This window comes from Fusarium musae, chromosome 3 (genome assembly GCF_019915245.1).
Source record: "Fusarium musae strain F31 chromosome 3, whole genome shotgun sequence".
NCBI classification, from domain to species: domain Eukaryota; kingdom Fungi; phylum Ascomycota; class Sordariomycetes; order Hypocreales; family Nectriaceae; genus Fusarium; species Fusarium musae.
Window position 1 is genome coordinate 2,561,285 of NC_058389.1, and position 22,168 is coordinate 2,583,452.

The following is a 22,168-nucleotide window of genomic DNA, read 5'->3' on the forward strand; positions in this document are numbered from 1 at the left end:
GACAACTCGATCATTCGATGGCTTGGTATAGCTGTCGGAGATAGATAGGAACTCACTCGCATAAGGAATTGAGTTAAGTTGAGTGCAACCCGTCCAACAAGCTTGGCCACACCGTGGCAATGATAGTGCGATCAAAGTTAAGGATCAGATCCAGATCAATAGGATCAGACTATTGGTCTGCAGGGAGGATCCTGTTGTTCCGAAGCGGACAAATTGACTTCCCATCAAAATTCAGCATCAGCCTTCCGCCCACCCGCTTGCTGCAACCATAACTCAACAGCAGCCTCACAGGCGCACCAAGAACAAACAAATGCTCCAGTATAGCTCCAGAATGTTGTTCCAGCCCTCCTGATCGAATCCTTGGAGAACAGTGGCTGGGTGTAATTTTGCCCGAAGTCACCCGGCCCTCTCTCCAGAGGCAGAAGCAATGGGTTGTTGCCAGAGGAAATGCGGTATACAAGTACCGGTACCTTGGCCAGGACCCTTCACCTTCGTTGACCTTCTTCCCAACCCAAACCCTGCAAATGATGGTCCCCTTGTCCCTCTTTGGCAAGGAGCGTCATGCAGCAAGGGGCGTGTCTGATGTCGTGGGGTCCCAGCGAACCAAGCGAACCGCCAATGCGGTGCATGCCAATGGCTCTCGCAGTCTCACAACGGCGGGAGGTGGATGCGCTTCTTCACTAAGATAGCCCGGATTGTGGAGGGGGAGCAAGAAGTTGCCCTCCTACAGTGCACCTCGTAGAAAAAACAATGCCAGGATACGTACCCCTCCATATCCCCAACAGAACTGAAATTTTGGCCTGTTACTCCAGTCCATTGAGGCGGCCCCTCCAAGACTTCGGGTGCTTCAACCACACCCTCGACAACTCAATCCAATCCAATCCCAAGTCGGCTACCGGTACAAGCTCGATTTTTCTCTTCTGGACTTATACCGTGGCCGGAACCATTTCTGAATCCCTCTTAGACCTCTTCTTCCGACTCTTCCTTCTTGAGATTGTCCATCTTCATCTTCCTCTTCCATCATCATCCTCATTTCCTTCTTCCTCCCTCCCTCCCTACATCCCCTTTGCGCCTGGCTGGTGTTGTCTTGTCTTGTGCCGCGCTGCGCTCCACCGACTCTAAAGCTATTCTCTACTAATTTCTAACCCCTCCCACCTTTCAGGGGACCAGCCAGCCTTCACGCAAATCAGGACCGCCGGTTTCTTCTCACCAGCGTCCTTGGGGAAAGCATCAGATCCTATTTCTGGTGTGTTACGACTTGAATTGATAGGTTTGTGACCATTGAACCCCCCGAGAAGGGTTTCAACCGCCAATTGCAAACTAACCATTCACTTTTGCTCGCCACTGCAGATTTCTTCGATACCCTTCACTCATCATGTACGGCGCCGGTCAAGGCCCTCAAACGGGCATTTCCACCCCCAGATCTAGCGCTTCTCTTCGGCCGTTGACTCTCTCCCACGGCTCCCTCGAGACCTCTTTTCTCATTCCCACCAACCTCCATTTCCACGCCTCTCAGTTGAAAGACAAGTTTGTCGCTACTCTTCCCGAAGCCACCGACGAGCTTGCCCAGGATGACGAGCCATCATCCGTTCCCGACCTGGTCGCCAGATACCTTGGCCTCATTGCTCATGAGGTTGATGAGGGTGAAGATGACGAGCAAGGCTCCTACGAGGAGGTGTTGAAGCTCGTTCTGAACGAGTTCGAGCGCAATTTCCTCCGTGGCAATGAAGCTCACGCCATTGCTGCCAGTTTGCCTGGCATTGAGTCTAAGAAGCTCGACTTCATCCGCAGCTACTACACCGCTCGTGCTGTGTGCAACCGACCGATCAAGCCCCACGCTTCAGCCCTTTTCCGAGCTGCTGAGGATGGTGACGCCGAAATCTACACAATTTTCGGCGGTCAGGGTAATATTGAGGAGTATTTCGAGGAATTGCGAGAGATCTTCAAGACGTACTCAAGCTTTGTCGGTGATCTTATCACCCGCTCAGCTGAGCTGCTCCAGACTCTCTCCAAGAACCCCAAAGCCGAGAAGATGTTCCCTAAGGGTCTTGATATCATGAACTGGCTTCATCACCAGGACTCTACTCCCGATGTCGATTATCTCATTTCGGCACCAGTCAGTTTCCCGCTTATTGGCCTCGTCCAGCTTGCCCACTATGAGGTGACATGTAAGGTTCTTGGTGTGCATCCTGGTATGCTGCGCGAGAGAATCACTGGTTCCACTGGTCACTCCCAAGGTATTGTCATGGCCGCTGCAACTGCCGCTGCCGACTCTTGGGACTCGTGGAGAGACATCACCAGCTCTGTTCTTACCATGCTTTTCTGGATCGGAACACGAAGCCAGCAGGCATTCCCCATCACCTCCATGACCCCTACCATGCTTCGCGAGTCACAGGAGCACGGCGAGGGTGCACCCACTCCTATGCTTAGCATTCGAGATCTTCCTCAGGCTGAGGTCCAGAAGCACATTGATGCTACTAACCACTACCTTCCCGAGGACCGTCACATCAGCATCTCTCTCATTAACAGCCCACGAAACTTGGTTGTGACAGGACCCCCAACCTCCCTCTACGGTCTTAACGCTCAGTTGCGCAAGGTCAAGGCCCCTGTTGGCCTGGATCAGAACCGTATTCCCTACACAGAGCGAAAGGTTCGCTTCGCCAACCGGTTCCTCCCCATTACCGCACCTTTCCACAGCAAGTACCTCGCCGAGGCTACCGCCATGATTGATGAGGATCTCAAGGATATCTCAATTGACTCCAGTGATCTCGGAATTGCCGTGTTCGATACCAACACTGGTAAAGATCTCCGAGAAGAGGTCAAGGGCAACATTGTTCCCGCCCTTGTCCGTTTGATCACTCGCGACCCTGTCAACTGGGAGAAGGCTACTGTCTTCCCTGATGCCACCCACATTCTTGATTTCGGCCCTGGTGGTGTTTCCGGTCTCGGCGTACTGACCAGCCGAAACAAGGAGGGTACTGGCGTCCGTGTCATCTTGGCTGGTACTGTCGATGGTGGCATGAACGACCTCGGTTACAAGGCTGAGCTCTTCGATAGAGATGAGGAAAATGCCGTCAAATATGCCATTGACTGGGTTAAGGAGTTTGGTCCCAAGCTTGTCACCAACAAGAGTGGCCGAACATACCTCGATACTAAGATGAGCCGTCTCCTTGGTCTCCCTCCCATCGTCGTTGCTGGTATGACTCCCGCAACTGTCCCCTGGGATTTTGTTGCCGCTACCATGAACGCTGGATACCACATCGAACTTGCTGGCGGTGGTTACTTCATTGGCCCCATGATGACCGATGCTATTACCAAGATCGAGAAGGCCATCCCTGCTGGTCGTGGTATTTCTGTCAATCTGATCTATGTCAACCCCCGTGCTATGGCCTGGCAGATCCCCTTGATCGGCAAGCTTCGATCCGAGGGTGTCCCCATTGAGGGTCTTACCATTGGTGCTGGTGTTCCCTCTATCGAGGTCGCCCAGGAGTACATCGAGACCCTCGGCCTCAAGCACATCAGCTTCAAGCCCGGTTCCGTCGATGCCATCCAGGCTGTTATCAATATCGCCAAGGCCAACCCCCACTTCCCTGTCATGCTTCAGTGGACTGGTGGCCGTGGTGGTGGTCATCACTCTTTCGAGGATTTCCACCAGCCTATCCTCCAGATGTACGGCCGTATCCGACGACAAGAGAACATTATTCTTGTTGCTGGTAGTGGTTTCGGTGGTGCTGATGACACCTACCCCTACATCACTGGTGACTGGGCCAAGAAGTACGGTTATCCTCCCATGCCCTTCGATGGTTGCTTGTTCGGTAGCCGCATGATGGTTGCCAAGGAGGCTCACACCAGTAAGGCGGCCAAGGAGGCTATCGTCGCCGCACCTGGTCTTGAGGACAGCGAGTGGGAGCAGACTTACAAGGGACCGGCTGGTGGTGTTCTCACCGTCCGATCTGAGATGGGTGAGCCTATCCACAAGCTTGCCACTCGGGGAGTTCGCTTCTGGGCTGAGATGGACCAGAAGATCTTCAGTCTCCCCAAGGAGAAGCGAGTTGCTGAGCTCAACAAGAACAAGGACTACATCATCAAAAAGCTGAACGACGACTGCCAGAAGGTCTGGTTCGGTCGCAACAAGGAGGGCAAGGCCTGTGACCTTGACGACATGACCTATGCTGATGTTCTCCGTCGTCTTGTCGAGCTCCTCTACGTCAAGCACCAGTCTCGCTGGATTGACCGCTCCTACACTGTTCTCGTCGGTGACTACATTCACCGCCTTGAGGAGCGTTTGACCACTACCCCCGGCAAAGCCTCTCTTCTCCAGAGTTACTCCGAGCTCAACGAGCCTTTCGAGGTGATTGACCGCATCCTCGCTGCCTACCCTGATGCCGAGACCCAGATCATCAACGCCCAGGATGTTCAGCACTTCCTTATCATGTGCATGCGACCCACTCAGAAGCCTGTCACTTTCATCCCTGTCTTTGACGACAACTTCGAGTTCTACTTCAAGAAGGACTCCCTGTGGCAATCTGAGGATCTCGATGCCGTCGTTGGCCAGGATGTTGGCCGGACCTGCATCCTTCAGGGACCTGCCGCTGCCAAGTTCTCCACTGAGATTGATCAACCCATCAAGTCTATCCTCGATGGCATCCACGAGTCTCATGTTGAGTACCTTACCCGGGATCTTTACAACAACAACAAGGCCACCATCCCTTACATCGAGTACTTCGGTGGTAAGCTCGTTGACCCCGAGATGCCCCTTGATGTCGAGGGCTTGACTGTCAGCTACGACACCTACAAGAACACCTACCGTTTGTCATCGTCTGCCGCTGCCACTCTCCCTGAGCTCGACTCATGGCTATCTTTGCTTGCTGGACCCAACCGCAACTGGCGCCATGCCCTGCTCATGGCCGATGTTGTTGCTCAAGGCCAGAAGTTCCAGACCAACCCTATCCGACGCATTTTTGCTCCTTCTCGTGGTCTGTTTGTTGAGATCTCTTATCCTAATGATCCCTCCAAGACTACCATTGTTGTTCGTGAGCAGCCTCGCCACAACCAGTACATCGACGTCATCGAGGTTAAGCTCGTCGGCGAGAACAAGATCCAGGTCAACATGATCAAGGAGACCACTGCTCTCGGTAAGCCTGCTGCTCTGCCTCTAGAGTTCACCTACCACCCTGAGGCTGGATACTCTCCTATCCGTGAGGTCATGGAGGGCCGCAATGACCGCATCAAGGAGTTCTACTGGAAGGCGTGGTTCGGCGAAGAGCCTCTCGACCTCGACGCTGATGTTACTGCTAAGTTCGATGGTGGCAAGACTACCATCACTGGCGAGGCTATCAACGATTTCGTGCACGCTGTTGGCAACCACGGAGAGGCTTTTGTCGACCGACCTGGTAAGACTGTCTATGCTCCCATGGACTTTGCCATTGTTATCGGCTGGAAGGCCATTACCAAGCCTATCTTCCCTCGCACCATTGATGGAGACCTCCTGAAGCTTGTCCATCTCTCCAACCAGTTCCGCATGATCCCTGGCGCTGAGCCTCTCAAGAAGGGAGACGAGGTCTCCACCACTGCTCAGATCAACGCCGTCATCAACCAGGAGGCTGGCAAGATGGTTGAGGTCTGTGGTACTCTCGTCCGTGATGGCAAGCCTGTCATGGAGGTCACCTCCCAATTCTTGTACCGTGGTACTTATACCGATTACGAGAACACCTTCCAACGAAAGGTTGAGACTCCTATCCAGCTTCATCTGGCCACTACTCAGGATGTTGCTATTCTTCGATCCAAGCAGTGGTTCTCCGTCGACGAGCTTCCTCAGAACATCGACTTGCTCGGCCAGACTCTGACTTTCCGTCTCCAAAGCTTGGTTCGCTACAAGAACAAGGCTGTCTTCAGCAGCATTGAGACCCGCGGCCAGGTTCTGCTTGAACTCCCCACCAAGGAGATCATCCAGGTCGGCAGCGTCGACTATGAGACTGGAGAGTCTCACGGCAACCCTGTTGTTGATTACCTTGAGCGCAACGGCCAACCTATCGACCAGCCCATCAACTTCGAGAACTCCATCCCCCTTAGCGGCAAGTCTCCTCTCGCTCTCCGAGCCCCTGCTTCCAACGAGAATTACGCTCGCGTGTCCGGTGACTACAACCCCATTCACGTCTCTCGTGTATTCTCCAGCTATGCCAACCTCCCTGGTACCATCACCCATGGCATGTACTCTAGTGCATCCGTGCGAAGCCTGATCGAGACCTGGGCCGCCGAGAACAACATTGGCCGTGTCCGAAGCTTCCACGCCTCGCTTGTTGGCATGGTTCTGCCCAACGATGAGCTCGAGGTTAAGCTTCAACACACTGGCATGGTCTCTGGTCGCAAGATCATCAAGGTGGAGGTCCGCAACAAGGAGACCGAGGACAAGGTTCTTGAGGGCGAGGCCGAGGTTGAACAGCCTGTGACTGCCTACGTTTTCACTGGACAGGGTTCTCAGGAACAGGGTATGGGTATGGAGTTATACGCCAGCAGTCCCGTTGCCAAGGAGGTCTGGGATCGCGCCGACAAGTACCTCCTCGACGCCTATGGTAAGTTGCATGAATCGGTACTATCAATGTGCGTCTGCTAATATATCCCAGGTTTCTCCATTACCAACATTGTCAAGAACAACCCTAAGGAGCTCACCATCCACTTCGGTGGTCCCCGTGGTAAGGCTATCCGCCAGAACTACATTGCGATGACTTTCGAGACCGTGGCTGCGGATGGTAGCATCAAGTCTGAGAAGATCTTCAAGGAGATTGATGAGACCACTACCTCATACACCTACCGCTCCCCTACTGGACTTCTCTCGGCCACCCAGTTCACTCAGCCTGCCCTTACCTTGATGGAGAAGGCCAGCTTTGAGGACATGAAGGCCAAGGGACTTGTGCCTAACAACAGCACCTTTGCTGGTCACTCTCTCGGTGAATACTCGGCCCTTGCTGCCCTTGCCGAGGTCATGCCAATTGAGAGTTTGGTGTCCGTTGTGTTCTACCGTGGCCTCACCATGCAGGTTGCCGTCGAGCGTGACGCTGCTGGCCGATCCAACTACTCCATGTGCGCTGTTAACCCTAGCCGCATCAGCAAGACCTTCAACGAAGCCGCTCTCCAGTTCGTTGTTGACAACATTGCCGAGGAGACTGGCTGGCTCCTTGAGATTGTCAACTACAACATTGCCAATATGCAGTATGTTTGCGCTGGTGATCTCCGTGCGCTCGACACTCTTGCTGGTGTGACCAACTTCATCAAGATCCAGAAGATTGATATTGAAGAGGTCAAGGACAACATCGAGGAGGTTAAGGGACATCTCCGCGAGATCATCCGCGGCTGTGCCGAGAAGACTCTTGCCAAGCCCACACCTCTTGAGCTGGAGCGTGGCTTCGCTACCATTCCTCTCCGTGGTATTGATGTGCCCTTCCACTCGACCTTCCTTCGATCTGGTGTCAAGCCTTTCCGATCCTTCTTGCTTAAGAAGATTAACAAGACATCCATCGACCCCTCCAAATTGGTTGGAAAGTATATTCCCAACGTGACGGCCAAGCCGTTCGCGTTGACCAAGGAGTATTTCGAGGATGTGTACAAGCTGACCAACTCGCCAAAGATTGGTGCTGTGTTGGCCAACTGGGAGAAGTATAACCAGGACGAGACCGCTACCAACGGTGTTGAGGGTAGCGACAGCTCCAGTGGCGAGTATGAAGGTTCTGGCCGTGCTGCTTGAGTAAGTTTGGAAAACCAAAGAGAAAGGGAAATATAATAAAAAAGAAGAAAAGGGACCATGCAGAGACATGATGTAACGGAAGACTAGAGATGGATGGATGATCACGAAGAGAGTTTACAGATTCCCGGCCGGATTGTTATCCTGGCATGATGAGTACCACCTATATTATGATGTATCTTGTTATCTTTAGCTAGAGGGGCGTTTGTTTTTGCTACAATTTTAGAGAATTTTTGAATGCTTGATGATGAAATTTGGTTCATAAATCGAATAACATATCTCGTCCTGTGAAAGCTTGGGATGCACACGCAGTCTCCTGTGATGTTGGTTGGCTCCCGACGGTGTCGTACAAGTGAGGCTTGTGTAGGAAATAATTGACGAGATAATGAAACACCCGACATTAATTGGTGTGCTTCGGCTCAGCGACTGTACCACCCTACCATTGGATCTCACTGGTTCCGAGCGGTAGCGGTAGCGGTCGGCTGCCGGCGACGGCCGGAGACGGACAAGTGGTGGAGATGGCCTATCAGGGGAATCAAGACCGCTTTGGTCGCTAACAACATCGCAAACATAGATAAGTTTACGTGTCCATGAATTCGTATATAAGGTCCAAAGGGGAAGGGCTTTAGACTCGTTCTTTTTGTTCTCGGGCTTTCTTTTTTCTTTCGGCTCTGTTCGCTATTACACCATCCCCACTTGGCATCTTACCTCTTATTGTTCAACAACACAGCGAACACTTGAGAAATTGAGATATAGAGGAATCTACAATGGCGGGCTTAAAGAAGCAAGTCTTTGTCGGGACATTCATATCCAGCAAAAGTCCCAAAGAGCTTGACTATCACCATGACACGATTGTATGTGTTGATGGAGAGGGTAGAATTGTCAAGGTCGATACAGAGGGCGGCAGTACTGAGCAGATTGGAAAGAGGCTACGTGAAACTCTGAACTGGGAGCTCAGCGATGTAGATGTTCATATTGCGAAGCCTGGGCAGTTCTTCTTCCCTGGTTTTGTTGGTGAGTGATACAGCCCTTGCTTTCCAAGAAACACACACTGACAGAAACATTAGACTCACATGTGCATGCATCTCAATACCCAAATGTGGGAATCTTTGGAAAGACCACTCTCCTAGACTGGTTGGAGAAGTATACATTCCCTCTAGAGTCAAGTCTAAAGGACTTGAGCAAGGCAAAGCGAGTATATGGCTCATGTGTTCGACGGACATTATCCCACGGAACGACAACAGCGGCTTACTATGCTACCATCGACGTAGCAGCAACGAACCTCCTCGCTGATCTCTGCTTAGAGATAGGACAACGAGCTCTTGTTGGACGCGTGTGTATGGACAACCCTGACATGTGTCCAAGCTACTATCGCGATGAGAGTGCCGAAGAGGGCCTTGAAAAAACGAGACAGACGATTCGACATGTTCAAAAAATCGACCCTGAGTTTAAACTTGTATCTCCGGTGCTGACGCCCCGATTTGCACCAACTTGCTCCAGCGATTCGATGAAGGGTCTGGCAAAGATCCAAAAAGAAATGGATCTTCCTGTCCAGACACACGTTTCCGAGAACGAAGGAGAAGTCGAACTTGTCGCAAAGCTGTTTCCGGAGTCGGAGTCGTATACGCAATTGTACGATGATTGCGGTCTTCTCACCACCCGGACGATTCTTGCGCACGCGATTCACTTGACCGAAGCGGAGGCAAAGCTGATTGCGCAACGGGGAAGTAAAATCTCACACTGTCCTTGCAGCAACAGTTCACTCACCAGCGGTTCTGCACGCGTAAGATGGCTCTGGGACAAGGGGATCACAGTTGGCCTTGGTACAGACATGAGCGGCGGCTACAGCCCTTCCATTCTCGAAGCAGCACGTCAAGCAGCCCTTGTGAGTCGACACGTTGCGATGGGGATGGACGAGGAAAAGGAACGGAGCAAGTTGACGGTCGAAGAGGTGCTGTATCTTGCAACTCGCGGCGGTGCAGAGGTTGTTGGACTGGCTGATAGAATCGGTGGGTTTGAGGAGGGTATGGAGTGGGATGCTCAGTTGATAGGACTAGGAAGTGTTGATGAGGATGGCCTGGCGGATGATGACGGGAATGTGAATGTTTTCGGGTGGGAAACTTGGGAGGAGAAGATTGCGAAGTGGCTGTTTAATGGAGACGACAGGAATGTCAAGAGGGTTTGGGTCAGAGGGAGAACAGTTCATGTGAGATAAACAGAGGACAAAGAAATGAGCTGAGACAGACTGCCCATGTTGTTTCAGACACTATCCATCACTGACAGTAATGCAATTTGTCGGTACAGCAGCAGAGCAGTACGATCTCTGTCTGCCCTCGTGATCATCAGCGTCAATGTTTCACTTGATTACTCCGTACATGCTCAATCAGCTCTACAGATAATATGCCATGGATTGCTAAAAGAGGCGTGCTACGAACCCATGACAGGATTGTTGCTTTGGGCTTTTTTCTGTCACTTCATCACTTCATCACTGACAGTACATGTCGCTACTGAGTTTTTGTGTAATAGCTTTAACTAACTGCGTGTATAATTATGACTCCTGCCTATTAATCCGAGGCATGACACTTTGTGTGAAGAAAACACGACAGATCCGATTCGCATGTGAAGCCTTGGTTTGGCTTCACTGATATATCCTCCATACTCGCACAAAAATTAGCAACTATCCTCCTCTGGTATGGTTCATAGCCCTCATGTAATGGCCGAAACTCTCATCTCCAATGACAGACACTCATAACTGGGAGACCTCGATGCGATTTTCATTACGAGACTGCATCAGTCCCCAATCGCGCGGCTTCTCACTTCAGCCCTGCGTCTTCCCAACGGGTTGACAGGTTTTCAAAATTGGTTCCTTTCGTCGTCGGAAGGGTACAACTCATAGTTAGAATAATTAGCTTCGAAGAGGCTTTTGTTGCCCTCGCTTGTAAAAGAATTCTCGTAGGTGAGGTGTTTGTCGTTTGCGAAGTCGCAAGCCCGAGGAGTGAGGATCTGTTGGCTGGCACTAGGAGGCCGTCCACCAAAGGCGTAACGATCTGTGAGATCGATGTGGTCAAGTCTAGCGCGTGCAAGAACGGCTGGGTTGAAGCTGTTGCTTGAGACGGGGTTTGCAACTCTAGGAAGATCGGCTCCGGTGATCTCACGTCTAACGGTCTCGGGCTTCTTAACGTTGCGGCCATTGCTCTTGCTGGCCCGGCTAGGCTTAGTGGTCTTGGTGACTCTATTGGGCTTCTGTTTCTTAGTGGCGTTGCCATTTTCCTGAGGATTGGTGCTGCTAGAGGCATCGCCCTGGATCAAATTGTTGTAGGGGGCGGCACCGTGAGTACTGTTGTTAGTAGGGAGATTGCCCTGGAGTCCGTAGTTGACAGAGGTGTTGTCTTGAAAGTTAATATCAAAAGAGGCATTGTACGGGGTACCGCTGTCGATAGAGGCATTGCTGAAAGCGCTGGTGTCAAAACCGGCATCGCCCTGGACACTGTTGTCGAGGGAAGTACTGCACTGAGTACTGTTGCCGAAAGAGACATTGCCATATAGGCTGGTGTCAAGAGGAGTGCTGTCTTGCATGGGATAGTTAGATAGTTGAGTGCTATCGTCGAGAGCGGTGATTCTTTGAAACCCATTGGTGGTGATGTTGATGTTGATGTTCTGCATATCATCGGTAGCAAAGGGGGTATCCTGGAGATTGCTCTGCATAAACCCATTATCATGAAGCCCCAAGTTGAGGAAGTTATTGTTTTGAGGGTTAAAGTCGTCCAAGGCACCACCCTGGAATTCGGTATCAATCGCAGTCCCGCCAGGGACCCAGTACTGCATGCCATTGTTCTGCATGTCGTTGTTCTGCATGCCGTTGTTCTGCATGCCGTTGTTCTGCATGCCGTTGTTCTGCATGCCGTAGTTGTTGACAGGAGCCCCTTGAGAGTCCATAGACATATGAGGGGTGCTAACAATCTGAGTGTATGGCTGCATGGCCCAGTTGTTTGGAAGAAGTGAACTGTTGTCCATGGTAGATGCAGTAGCCATGTTGCTAGTGTTCAGAGCATCTTCACCCATAGTCTGAGCGTTTCCATCCATGATATTGCCGGGAACCAGAGAAATGATGTCGTTGTGGATAGGATTGCCAACATCCATAGTATTGTTGACATCAGTGGTGTTGACAGATTCGATTGTACCTCCAGCATCGGCACTTTCACCGATCTTAGCTGTAGACTCAATTGGAGCGCCATCGGTGTTGATGGAGCCACTTGTGTTGGCATGAATACTGTCGTTTTGATTGTCGTTGATCGGAGTAGGGGCTTCGGCCGTGTCACCGGCAGCGGTAGTGGTATCGGCATGGGCTTCATCGTCAGGAAAGGTCATTTTAATGAACTCGTCAAGATCTATCTCAGGGAGTTCCTGGCCCTGAAGCTGTGCTTCCTGTCGTTCACGATCTTTCGCCTCGATGGCAGCCATGATTGCTTGAACCTCTTTCTCCTTCTTCGCGACGTCAAGTTTGTTCAGTCTCTAGACACGGTATGTTAGTAAGTTCCTAGGATACCAGAATCGTAAGCACTGTATGTAACTCACAGCGATTTCTGTATTTCGAGCTGAATGTTCTGAACTTTTGATTCTCTTCATGCGCTCGAGTTGAGCGCTTTCGGCCTCGCACACCTTTTTATCCATATCAGCAGACATCTTCTCTTTGAGGTCCTCGGAGACGGCATTCCATTCTCTAGGGTCGGCGCCAAGGGAGACAGCCTTAAGGCGCCACCAGTTCATCTGGACTTGTAACATTTTAGTGAGTTCCCTGAGGTTGATCGCTTTCTCTTCCCGTCTCACACGGGTTCCCTTTGCAGATGTGTTGTTGCGGACAAGGTTGAGCTTCTTCCTTTCGTTGAGAATAATATCGTTCCTTGCGACCAGGACCTTCTCCAGACGAGCGTCTTCAACTCCGGGCGGCATCACGTAGGTATTACAAACAAACTCCTTGTATGCGGGTCGATGAAGAGAAGGTGGGGGGATGGGAATACTTCCAGGCTGAATCTGATTCTTGAGCTCGAACTCAATCATCTTGAAGCGACTATCAACATCGTCCTTGGGAAGAGCAGGATCGGGACCCAAGCCAACTTGGCTGAGCCGAACACCCCCGATGTGTAGTGTGTGAGCACGAGGGTCCATAGAGCTAGCGTCATACTCCGCCTGAAGCTGGGGGTCAATCGGAAGGTCAATGGCCGTCTGTTGATTATCCACGCCCATCTCAGAAGATGGGCCGCCGGACAGGGTCACAAGAGCTTGAACGCCTGCAGATGCTGGATCTGTCTCTTGTTGAGGCGCAGTTGGGTTAGCAGCACCCTGGTTTTCAGCAGCTTGTCGAGCAGCAGCATGGAGTCTTCGGTGTTCGGCGATAGCCAGGTTAATGATTCCCTGGACAACAAACGGTCTAAGAGTGCCTTCCTTTCCGCATCGGTCTCTGTGGTACTGCTTGAACGGTTCAGAGAAACCAGGGACCTCCCACCATCCACCAGGGGTGGGATCAGTACGGGGTGCCTGGGACTGAAGTTGTTGAGCCGGCTGGTGTGGAGGTAGATCGATAGTCGAAGCAGGTGCTTCAATACCAGATTGAGTAGGCTGATATAGCTGTAGGGCAACAGTAGAGGGAGGTGCTTCGACCTCAGGTTGAGTAGGCTGATATAGCTGTAGGGCAACAGTAGAGGGAGGTGCTTGAACCTCAGATTGAGCAGGCTGAGATACCTCCAAAGCGGGCTTCTTGGTAGCAGGGCCTTCCTGGGAAGCTGAAGGTTCGACACTGTCGATAGATCGCTTCAAAGACTTTCTCGGCTGCTTGGACTTCTGAGAAGGGAGTGCTTCGGTCTGAGATTGTTGAGCCTGCTGAGGTACCTGTAGAGCGGCTGCAGAAGGAAGTGCTTGGATCTCAGGTTGAGTAGGCTGAGACACTTGAAGAGCGGGCTTCTTGGTCGCAGGACCTTCTTGGGAAGCTGAAGGTTCGACACTGTCGATAGATCGCTTCAAAGACTTCCTCGGCTGCTTGGCCTTCTGAGAAGGGGGTGCTTCGGTTTGAAGTTGATGAACCTCTTGGGAGCCCTGTGGAAGAGACAGTTGAGATGTTGAAGCTTGTACTTGAGTCTTCTTAGGTTGTCTTCTTCTTCTGGGATTTCTAGCAGGGGCCGCTCCTGTCTGAGGTTGTTGAGACTGTTCAGTGACTGGTACAGTAGGTACCTGGAGGGTAGTTGATGTCTGAGCTGCTTGGGATCCAGCAGCCTGTGGAAAGCTGGTACCAAAAGCTCGGAGAGATGCAATAGCTTCTTCTGCAGACCCAGGTGACAGATGTACTTGAGTCAACGGGCGGGCAGGTTGAAGAGGCTTCGAGGGAAGTCCTTCAGACATGGTGTCTTCGGGACGCGAAACCGCGTGGAGAATAAATAGAAAAGGTTTACAATGTGCAGGTGATACTGTGAACAGTGTGTAGTGTAGTGATTAAGTGCAGATGTAACTTGCGGCAGTGAATAGCTGCACAAGCCGTGGGTGCGAGATGTGGTAGTGTGCAGTGATGTTCAGATGGAGTTCTGATGGATGAAATCATAAAGCACGAGATGCTCGTGATTGGAAGAGAGATCAAAAGAAGATGATCCAACCCGCAGAAGAGTGTTGTGGTAAATAAAATAAAAAGAAGTTTGGGTTTGTGAGAGTGAGGTTGTGATGTTGTGATGGGAGGAGAAGAGAGAGGAGAAAGGAAGAGATGGGGGGAACGGAGTGGGTGGAGCAACCAGGAAGGCAGAGCAGCAAACGCAGTTCTGCGGACCTCGAACTGCCAGTGTCAGTAAAAATAGCGGGCTATGCAGTCGAGACAAGCGAGTGAGTTCCCTACGTGGAAATCTTGCAGTGGCATAGGGGCATCATGAGCTAATGCACTTGGTCACTGCGAGGTATAGTCCGCCTATGACAGTGGAGGCACGCGTAGACAGACAGTTCAGAGGTAGCAGACGCGCCTGAAGACGTGATCAAGAAAAGAAAACGTCACGGGCAGAGCAACAGGTTATATCCCATCTGATGCAATGGAAGCCATAGGCTGCATTTTTGTTTGGCAGTCCACGTGAGCATATCCCAGAGGTTTCTTGACAACAGTCTCTAAATAAGCGATCCTGAGCATGCTCTACTATGTATCTATATCGAGTATATAATATTTTGCAAGTGATGCATGCCTATGAAGCTATATCATCGAGTGTCTGGCGGACCCTATGCGTTGAAGTCGAGAGTGGAGTTCCATATCCTGGCACTGCAGAGCCTCTATCCCCCACATCAAGTTGATACGCATGGAAATAAACGGCCAATCGCCTGGGTGAAGACAACACATGACGTGGTTACTCGCGAGGGTGCACGAGGCGTAACATGCCAGGAAAACAATTTCAGCAAGAATGCACTCTGACAGTTGTTTATATATCTCAAGCTCTTACTCTAACTGTAGAAATATGGAAAAGAACAATCTTTGGTGAGTCATTCTTCCTTATCTCTTTTGTTGAGTCTTGATTCGTCTTGGTGGTTTAACCCCCCCAACTCGCCAACTCGCCCCATTATCGGAATTCGTTAGTGTCCAAGCTTCCAAAACCCAACCCGGAGGACCTCTTATATCGTGTCTCGATCGTCTGTGTTTTTTTGAAGTCGTATCGATCGTTCCGCTTCACCACAGCTAACTCGTATCATGGTTCGTTTCGTAGGTAGTGTCTATATCGATGGTACACATCAAAACAGCTCGCCGAGCAATCGAACTATCAAGCCAAAAACAACGCAGTAACAATACCGAACCCTCTAGGTACGTCGGAATGCATTTTCGAAAGCCCTGGATCGTCCTGTGTTGATGGGCGTAAATAGGGGTTACGGTTGGTGTTGGCCGTCAGCAGTGTCGTTGGTGACGCACCGACATAAACAAGAAGGAGAAAAAGTCTTTGGGACCAGCCAAGAGGACGAAATAGTCCATCCAAGTCAGTTTACTGAGATGACCATGTTCGCTCGTTAAGTCGTTGTCTTACTGAACATGCTTGCTCACCACCCCCCTTCACTTTACATCCGCGCCCTTTGTTTGAACATCACCCAGCACTCACTCACTCGCATACAACTAGCATTGATCTCATTGCTAATCTCTTCCTTTATCAGTCATTCTACCATCATCAATCGCGAACCATCCCGAGAAAGACACGATTCGTCAAGAACTCAAAAAGATTAATAGAAATTGAATTTCCACATGCCAAAAGACTTGGCTTTTCGACAACACATCGCTGTCCGCTTCATGGTATCTAAAAGCACCGTGCCGCTCCAATACTCAAGTCATGTCTTGAGTCCATCAAGGCCGTTATCTACCCGAAAGAGAGTGTCCCAATACGCCGCCGCGAATACGTTGCCCCCTTTTTTCCAATCCCGATGGCTTGCTTGCCGTTATCTTGACCCAGAGCCCTGCTCACAAGGCCAATCCTGTTCCTCCCTTTGTCCATCGATAAACTGCCAAAAGCTCCCTTCGCCGTTGTTGCTGCTCTCCCAGATCCTCAGGTACACGACCTCGAACCTGAGCAAGAGCGCTACGCATAACTTTGCTGAATTTTCGCTATCCATTGTTAGTATTTACGCTGAGATCTCGATTTGTAGAGAAGGACTTACCTGATATTCTGTGCTTAGAGTGACTACACATGCTTCGTGAGCCCGCACGATTGTCTCGCATGCTTTTGCAACACTTGGCGATGCCTCCGACTGCAGCTTGTCCGCAATAAGCAGCAGCAAGAACGACCCCTGAAGAAGATATATACCGAAGAAGAACGGCATGAATTCCAGTCCAGGGTCGAATTCAAGAATCTGGTTGATCGCTTCAGCCGCAGCGACAGCATGGCTCGTCGATGTGATGAATCCCTGCGATGAGATCCACAGATCCTCATCATCCAGCAAGTTGATGGGATCCCATTTTCCGGCCAATAGAATATGCAAGACGTGCATAACGTGAGTTCCGTATGCAATAACGATTCGAGTCTGTATATTGCTCTCGGTGAGACGATTCGATCCGTTAGTGTGTACTGAGTGTACTGATGGCGTGTTGGCATCAGGAACCCCTGAGCGCTCGTTGCCCTCGTTCTGAGCATCGACTCTTTCCTCCGCCGGTCGGGGCAGGTTCTTGTGCTCGAAAGCCTGCAAGCTCTGCTCATAAATTTCCAGATGTCGAGTAATTTCTGCGGTTTGGGCATTCCACTCGTGCCCTTGACGAAAGCCGGTTCCGAAGCGCGGGTGATTCTTTGCGTGGTGCAAGTCGACAATTTCACCCAGGATCGTCATGAGAGGGAGGAAATATCCAAATATGCTGTGGCCTCGGCACTCGTATTGAGGACCATGAGCTTGTGTCATGTCGGCGCCATACCCTTCTGGACTCGTTCCCAGTAGATTGGGATCTGTGGTTGAATTTGAGTGGCCGCTGAAGTCGCCGCTCTGCCATCGGGCGTCGTCCATGGGTTGCAGCAAACCCTGGCACTCGATATCAAGCAAAAATAGGGGGCGATTGTAACACAATGCCAAATGTCTGTCGACGATGTAAAGGAGCCACCATATTCGGCGTCGTTCCTCACGTTCTTCCTCGCCTACATATCCGTTACCACTAATACCGCCTTCTCCATCATCTGCGGTGTCAGTGTCCATGTTCTCTTGAGTCGCAGGTGAAGGTCCAGGGGGAAGCTCGCGACCCAGCTTCAGCTCACGAGCAAGACCCCAAGCAGCGGTCCACCATCTCATACTGGCACCTTTGTATTCGCTCGCAGAGACGACGACCGCCAAATGAATGTAAGTGATTACGTCGTCAAGACTACCTGCGGCACCAAATGGCCCCGACTCGCCACTTGTAGCATCGAGGCTAATTGAGCCGGGCATAGCCACACCCAACCCGCCAAGAGCAACACCATCAGCAACGGGGCTGGGCGCATCGCTTGGTGCTGTATGAATGAGCGGTCGAAGGAGATACACTGTAAGTTCTAGGAGCTTCTGACATGTCTTGGCTCGAGCTGATGGTGTGCTGGCGAGGAAAGGAGCGTCACTAGTCTGTGCAGCAACCCAAAGCATGCTTGCCAAGAGGGCTGGTTGACATGGTCTCGGCCTCGTCTGATCCAGGAAATATCGTTTTCGGAATACGAACCCCAAGACATAGGGTGACATCGGGTGCATCTGGGCCGATGAAGAGGACGCAAAGTATAAGTCGATTAAATCGCAAGCCAGCGGGATAGGGATAAGGTTGTTGAGATATGGCACCAATGGCTCAAGAACAGGATACCGCAACTTGGAGTTGTTGAAAGCTGGAGCTGGGACCTGGGATTGGTACTGGCCTGGCGGTGAAGCCATTGAGATACCCCATCCAGGTGAAGTTCCCTTCCCCATTGAGTACCCAAGAGGGCTATTTCCCATCCTGAATGTGGGGTTGTTGGCAAAGTTAGGAGGACTCTGGGCTTGCATCGAATATGGGAATTCGGCATAGCCAGGCATGTTGCCTCGCCCGTTGGCCGCATATGACTGACCATTGAGCACAGGACCTTCAAGACCCTGCGTCTCATAGCCGTGAGCCATACTTCCGAAGCCATTGAGATCCAGACCGCCGTTATTTTCAATATGTTCGCCATCCAGAGAGGAACGACCCATGTGTGGTTGCTCGCTTATGTTGCCAAGGGGGTCGAGGCCTTCCAGACCTTGAGTATGTCGCATCACATCGTCGCCCGGATCTCTGCTCGATTTGCTGCTAGTGCTCGGGTGTCGTTCATTAGATTGCTGCTCCAGTACCATATTCGACGAGTCGAGTCCCTTGTTGCCGGATTGGCCATTCTCAGATGTAGATTCATCAAGAGTCTGGCCATTGGCAGCCGCCGCCGCCTGGGCAGCAGCTTGCTGGGCCAGTTCCTTTCTCGACGCCTTTCCTCTCTTCTTCCTTTCGCGGATGTACTCACACCCCAGGCCGAATTCTACAGAAGTCAGAAACACTCCGTTAATGTTTGACCTCAGTACCTACCAATGCAGTGTGCACAGGGGTGTTGGCCGTCGCACTTCGTGCGTAGTTGATTGCACTGATCGCAAGCTCGACTGATTCTTCTCCTGATGGGCCCTGAGGTGCTGGCGTTGCGCGGGTGAATTCCATAAGGATGCTGCCGATTCTTTACTTGGGGACCTGACCTCTCCAGATGAGCGCTTGAGAGGGGGACGGCTTGCGAGAGTGGTTGAATCGGATATTGATGGCTTTGGCCGAGTGATTCCAGTCCTGTACCTGACATCGTGCCTTGCTGGACGTTTCCATCCGGTGGGATGTTGGAGGAGGTGATGTTCTGGTAAGGTGAAAAACGTTGAAGTGGATTAGACAACATGTTGCCAGTGCTCGCGCTCAACCGCAGACACTGCGGAGGGTCTGGCGGCAGTAAGGGTATTGTGGGTTCGAGTATCCGTAGCTAGGATAGGATCGGAGGATGTTGTGAGCTATTCCCCTCTCTTGGAGAGGAAAGACGGGGACAGCTTCACTGATAAACCTGGTCAGCTTGCCCTCCTGCAGGCAGAACTCAAATCAGTTTATGGGGAAGAGCTAGATGTAAGAGGTAGGTAAACAGGGGTTCGAGTCTGATGACGGCTGCAGGCGGGTTGCAGAGGCATCAAAACAGACCAAGATCAACGCGTATTGGTATTAGGGGGCAAATTTCTCGGGGAGCGGGGACCGCTGAGTGATTGACGAGGCATCTGACACCTTTGCATTATAGGTAGTGATGGACACAGGGTTTTTTTTGGAGTAGAGGGTTGTGAGAATACGTCTTGGTGTATATATGAGGAGGGTCAGGGTGTAAGAAATGGGTTGACACTTGACAGGGAAAGTGAAGGGATTTGGGGAGATGAAAGACGGTCCAGGAGATGAGACAAAGTGAAGGCATACACTTACAGTACCCTGGTCGTTTGAGGTGTCTAGTTGCCGTCGTGAACTCTGGCTAAATAGCTTATTGCCAGATGCGTTGAGATTTGCCACGGCAATGTCAGGCTGGACCTCTTCCTCTTTGGACTCTGCGCTTAAACACAGCTCGACAAGATCTTGGTCTTTGATGCAATTGATTTCGTGGTTTTTGTTTTAGAGGGGCAAGAGAAGAACGGGATCTTCATATCAAGATTGGTCACCTTAAGGGTCGTTTTAAAGAGGTCCAAGTATAATCAAGTCATGTCAGATCAGAAGACTGAGTGACCGACAAGTGGATCCTGGAGGTTTGACGTTGAGTGAGTCGTGAGTGAGTGGGTGAGTGAGTGCTATAAAACTCAAAAACCCCTGGAGTCGAGATTCAACTTTGAGACGGAGAATTAGGATCACAGAGATCAGAAAAAGAAGCAATAGTTTATGGATAGACAGATTCGAATGCTCTTGACCAACGATGACAAGGACAATCTTTGATCGAAAGAAGGGACGAGAGAAACGGGCGTTGTGTTTTTCTGGAGAAACTGAACCGAACCAACCCAACCCAAACCCCAAGGCATGACCGCTCGTGACTGAAATGTCGGGCGGTACCAGGAAAACCTGGGCATGGACGGGGCCTGTTCGACAGAAACGGGGGAGTACTTTTACTAGACCAGCATGCCCCAAGAAGCTGCCGCATGCCAAATGGTTCGCTTGCTACTCCGTACGGAGAAGAGAGGATCTAGCCTTAGTTAGACTCCAAGCTTGGGAGCGAGGTCCCGCCGAAGGTGGGTTGATGAACAGATGTGGAGTGGTGTAAGAGGTGGAGGATTTTTGGTGCCATGGGGTGCCACTCCTACCAACGAACGAACGAATTGCTTGTCCTTGTCGGTTGGGTCTTCCGAGAAAGAATTCTCTTAATTAATGACTGACTGACTGTCTGTCTGTCACGTCACAGTCGCAGCCAATCTGGGGTGTCTGTCATGTTCGAGACGTGTTCTTTTCTTTTCTTTTTCACCGGTCGGCTTCGAAGCTAGCCGTGCGTGTCCTGCTTGTCACGCCTCGTCTCGTCTTAGTCTTGGTCTTAAACCCGCCACAACAAATTGACATTAACCGTGAGCCTGGGGAAATTGACAACGACAACAGTTCGTCCGTCTGGGGTCGAGATGCAATGATGCAAAAAGGTGGCAGCCATCTCCAGGATCTCCATCTTATTATCCAGACAACAATTGGACAGGGTATAGGGGAGTAGAGGAGCAAGCCACTGTCGATAGCTTCCTCATATGATTGCTACCCATCTAGGAAAAGAGCTGTAGCACGCCCAAGGTCTTGAAGCACATGCTGACGTCTGAGAGAACCGTTCATTGCCGTTGTTGGAAATAGTGATGTTATTGATTGAGCCTGTCCTGCTTTCTATTGTTCTAATGGCTGTCCCTGTACGGAGTAGGGGAAAGCCCAGGGTCGTTGGATCTAGTGGCGCCGAGCGCGTGGCCGCCATCTGAGGCTCTCAGACACTGACACACTTACACAGACATGACAAAGCCGGGCGGGCCTAACTTTAGGTTAGCCGAGGCTTGACGTCGAAAATTCTCTCGGCGGTTTGGAGCTTTTGGGGGGGGAAGGGAGACGGCAGAGCAGAACGGCATTGTACTGGTAGAACTTGAAAGTGCCAAGTGCTCTGCTCGTAAGACGGACGAAGGATGATGAAGGATCTTCGGGCTTCGTTCCCAGGGCCTACGATCCGTTCCGCAAGTTGCTAGAGGCGTCAGGGTATCTACAGCAAGTGTGCTGTATATGCGTATGCGTATGAACATATCATTTACTTGCACTGCATCTGCATCCACAAAGTGGATTGAAGCAGGGCAGGGCAGGGCAGGGCAGGACAAGCGACAGGGAACGGGAACGGGAGGGAGGTGTGGATGAAGAATGCTTGGGACTTTCCTATTGCTCTCAGTTCCCCGGATTTTCATGGTCGAGACAATTGACTCTATCCCCTTGTTTGATTGTTCTTTTGCTGAGATTCGAGCTTGAATGTCGATGAGCCAATGTGCTACGTGAACTGAACCCCAGGTGCTTGATTTACTATGCGCCTTCCTTAACGGTTATTAGTGCAATGGGGGGGACTCCCGTCGTTGAAGTTTGGGGCTCCAGCTTCTTATTCTTCCCCCAATCTCTGAGATCGAGGACAACCGGGGTGGGCCAATTAGCTTTGGGTTCGGCTCATCTTCAAGAGCTTAACTTACTTGGATCCAGTGTAGGTTAACCCCCAAAGGGGAATTACTCGCGAACTTGTCTTTCGATTTAATTTCTCTCTCTCATATGCGATCCTGAAAGTTTTCTAATTTTAATTCTAATTCTAATTCCACTTCCAAGTTTGAAGTTACAGCAGCTTTGACATCTTCCTGTCAAACTCTTCACATCTTGTCTCTTACCAATTCTTGTGTAACCTCTGTTGCTGGACTATATCATCGGTAGCCTGTAGTTAACCCGGCATT

General features: G+C 51.1%; 4 protein-coding genes across 4 annotated transcripts; 2 read left to right on the top strand and 2 right to left on the bottom strand.

Annotated features, from left to right (window-relative positions):
• Nucleotides 1–1,375: 1,375 nt before the first annotated feature.
• Nucleotides 1,376–7,741, top strand: J7337_004245 (uncharacterized protein; the record flags this gene model as incomplete). Its single annotated transcript, XM_044821941.1, has 2 exons — nt 1,376–6,572; nt 6,624–7,741. The coding sequence occupies 2 exons, from the start codon at nt 1,376–1,378 to the stop codon at nt 7,739–7,741; spliced, it is 6,315 nt and encodes a 2,104-aa protein (XP_044683274.1).
• Nucleotides 7,742–8,505: 764 nt separating this feature from the next.
• On the top strand, nt 8,506–9,953 carry J7337_004246 (uncharacterized protein; the record flags this gene model as incomplete). The annotated part of the gene is made up of 2 exons (XM_044821942.1): nt 8,506–8,752; nt 8,806–9,953. The coding sequence occupies 2 exons, from the start codon at nt 8,506–8,508 to the stop codon at nt 9,951–9,953; spliced, it is 1,395 nt and encodes a 464-aa protein (XP_044683275.1).
• A 638-nt stretch (nt 9,954–10,591) lies between these two features.
• On the bottom strand, nt 10,592–14,131 carry J7337_004247 (uncharacterized protein; the record flags this gene model as incomplete). The annotated part of the gene is made up of 2 exons (XM_044821943.1): nt 10,592–12,250; nt 12,314–14,131. The coding sequence occupies 2 exons, from the start codon at nt 14,129–14,131 to the stop codon at nt 10,592–10,594; spliced, it is 3,477 nt and encodes a 1,158-aa protein (XP_044683276.1).
• Nucleotides 14,132–16,196: 2,065 nt separating this feature from the next.
• J7337_004248 (uncharacterized protein) lies at nt 16,197–18,760 on the bottom strand (the record flags this gene model as incomplete). Its single annotated transcript, XM_044821944.1, has 2 exons — nt 16,197–16,340; nt 16,394–18,760. Coding segments are annotated over 2 exons (2,511 nt in total), but the record flags the coding sequence as incomplete, so codon positions are not given.
• Nucleotides 18,761–22,168: the final 3,408 nt, after the last annotated feature.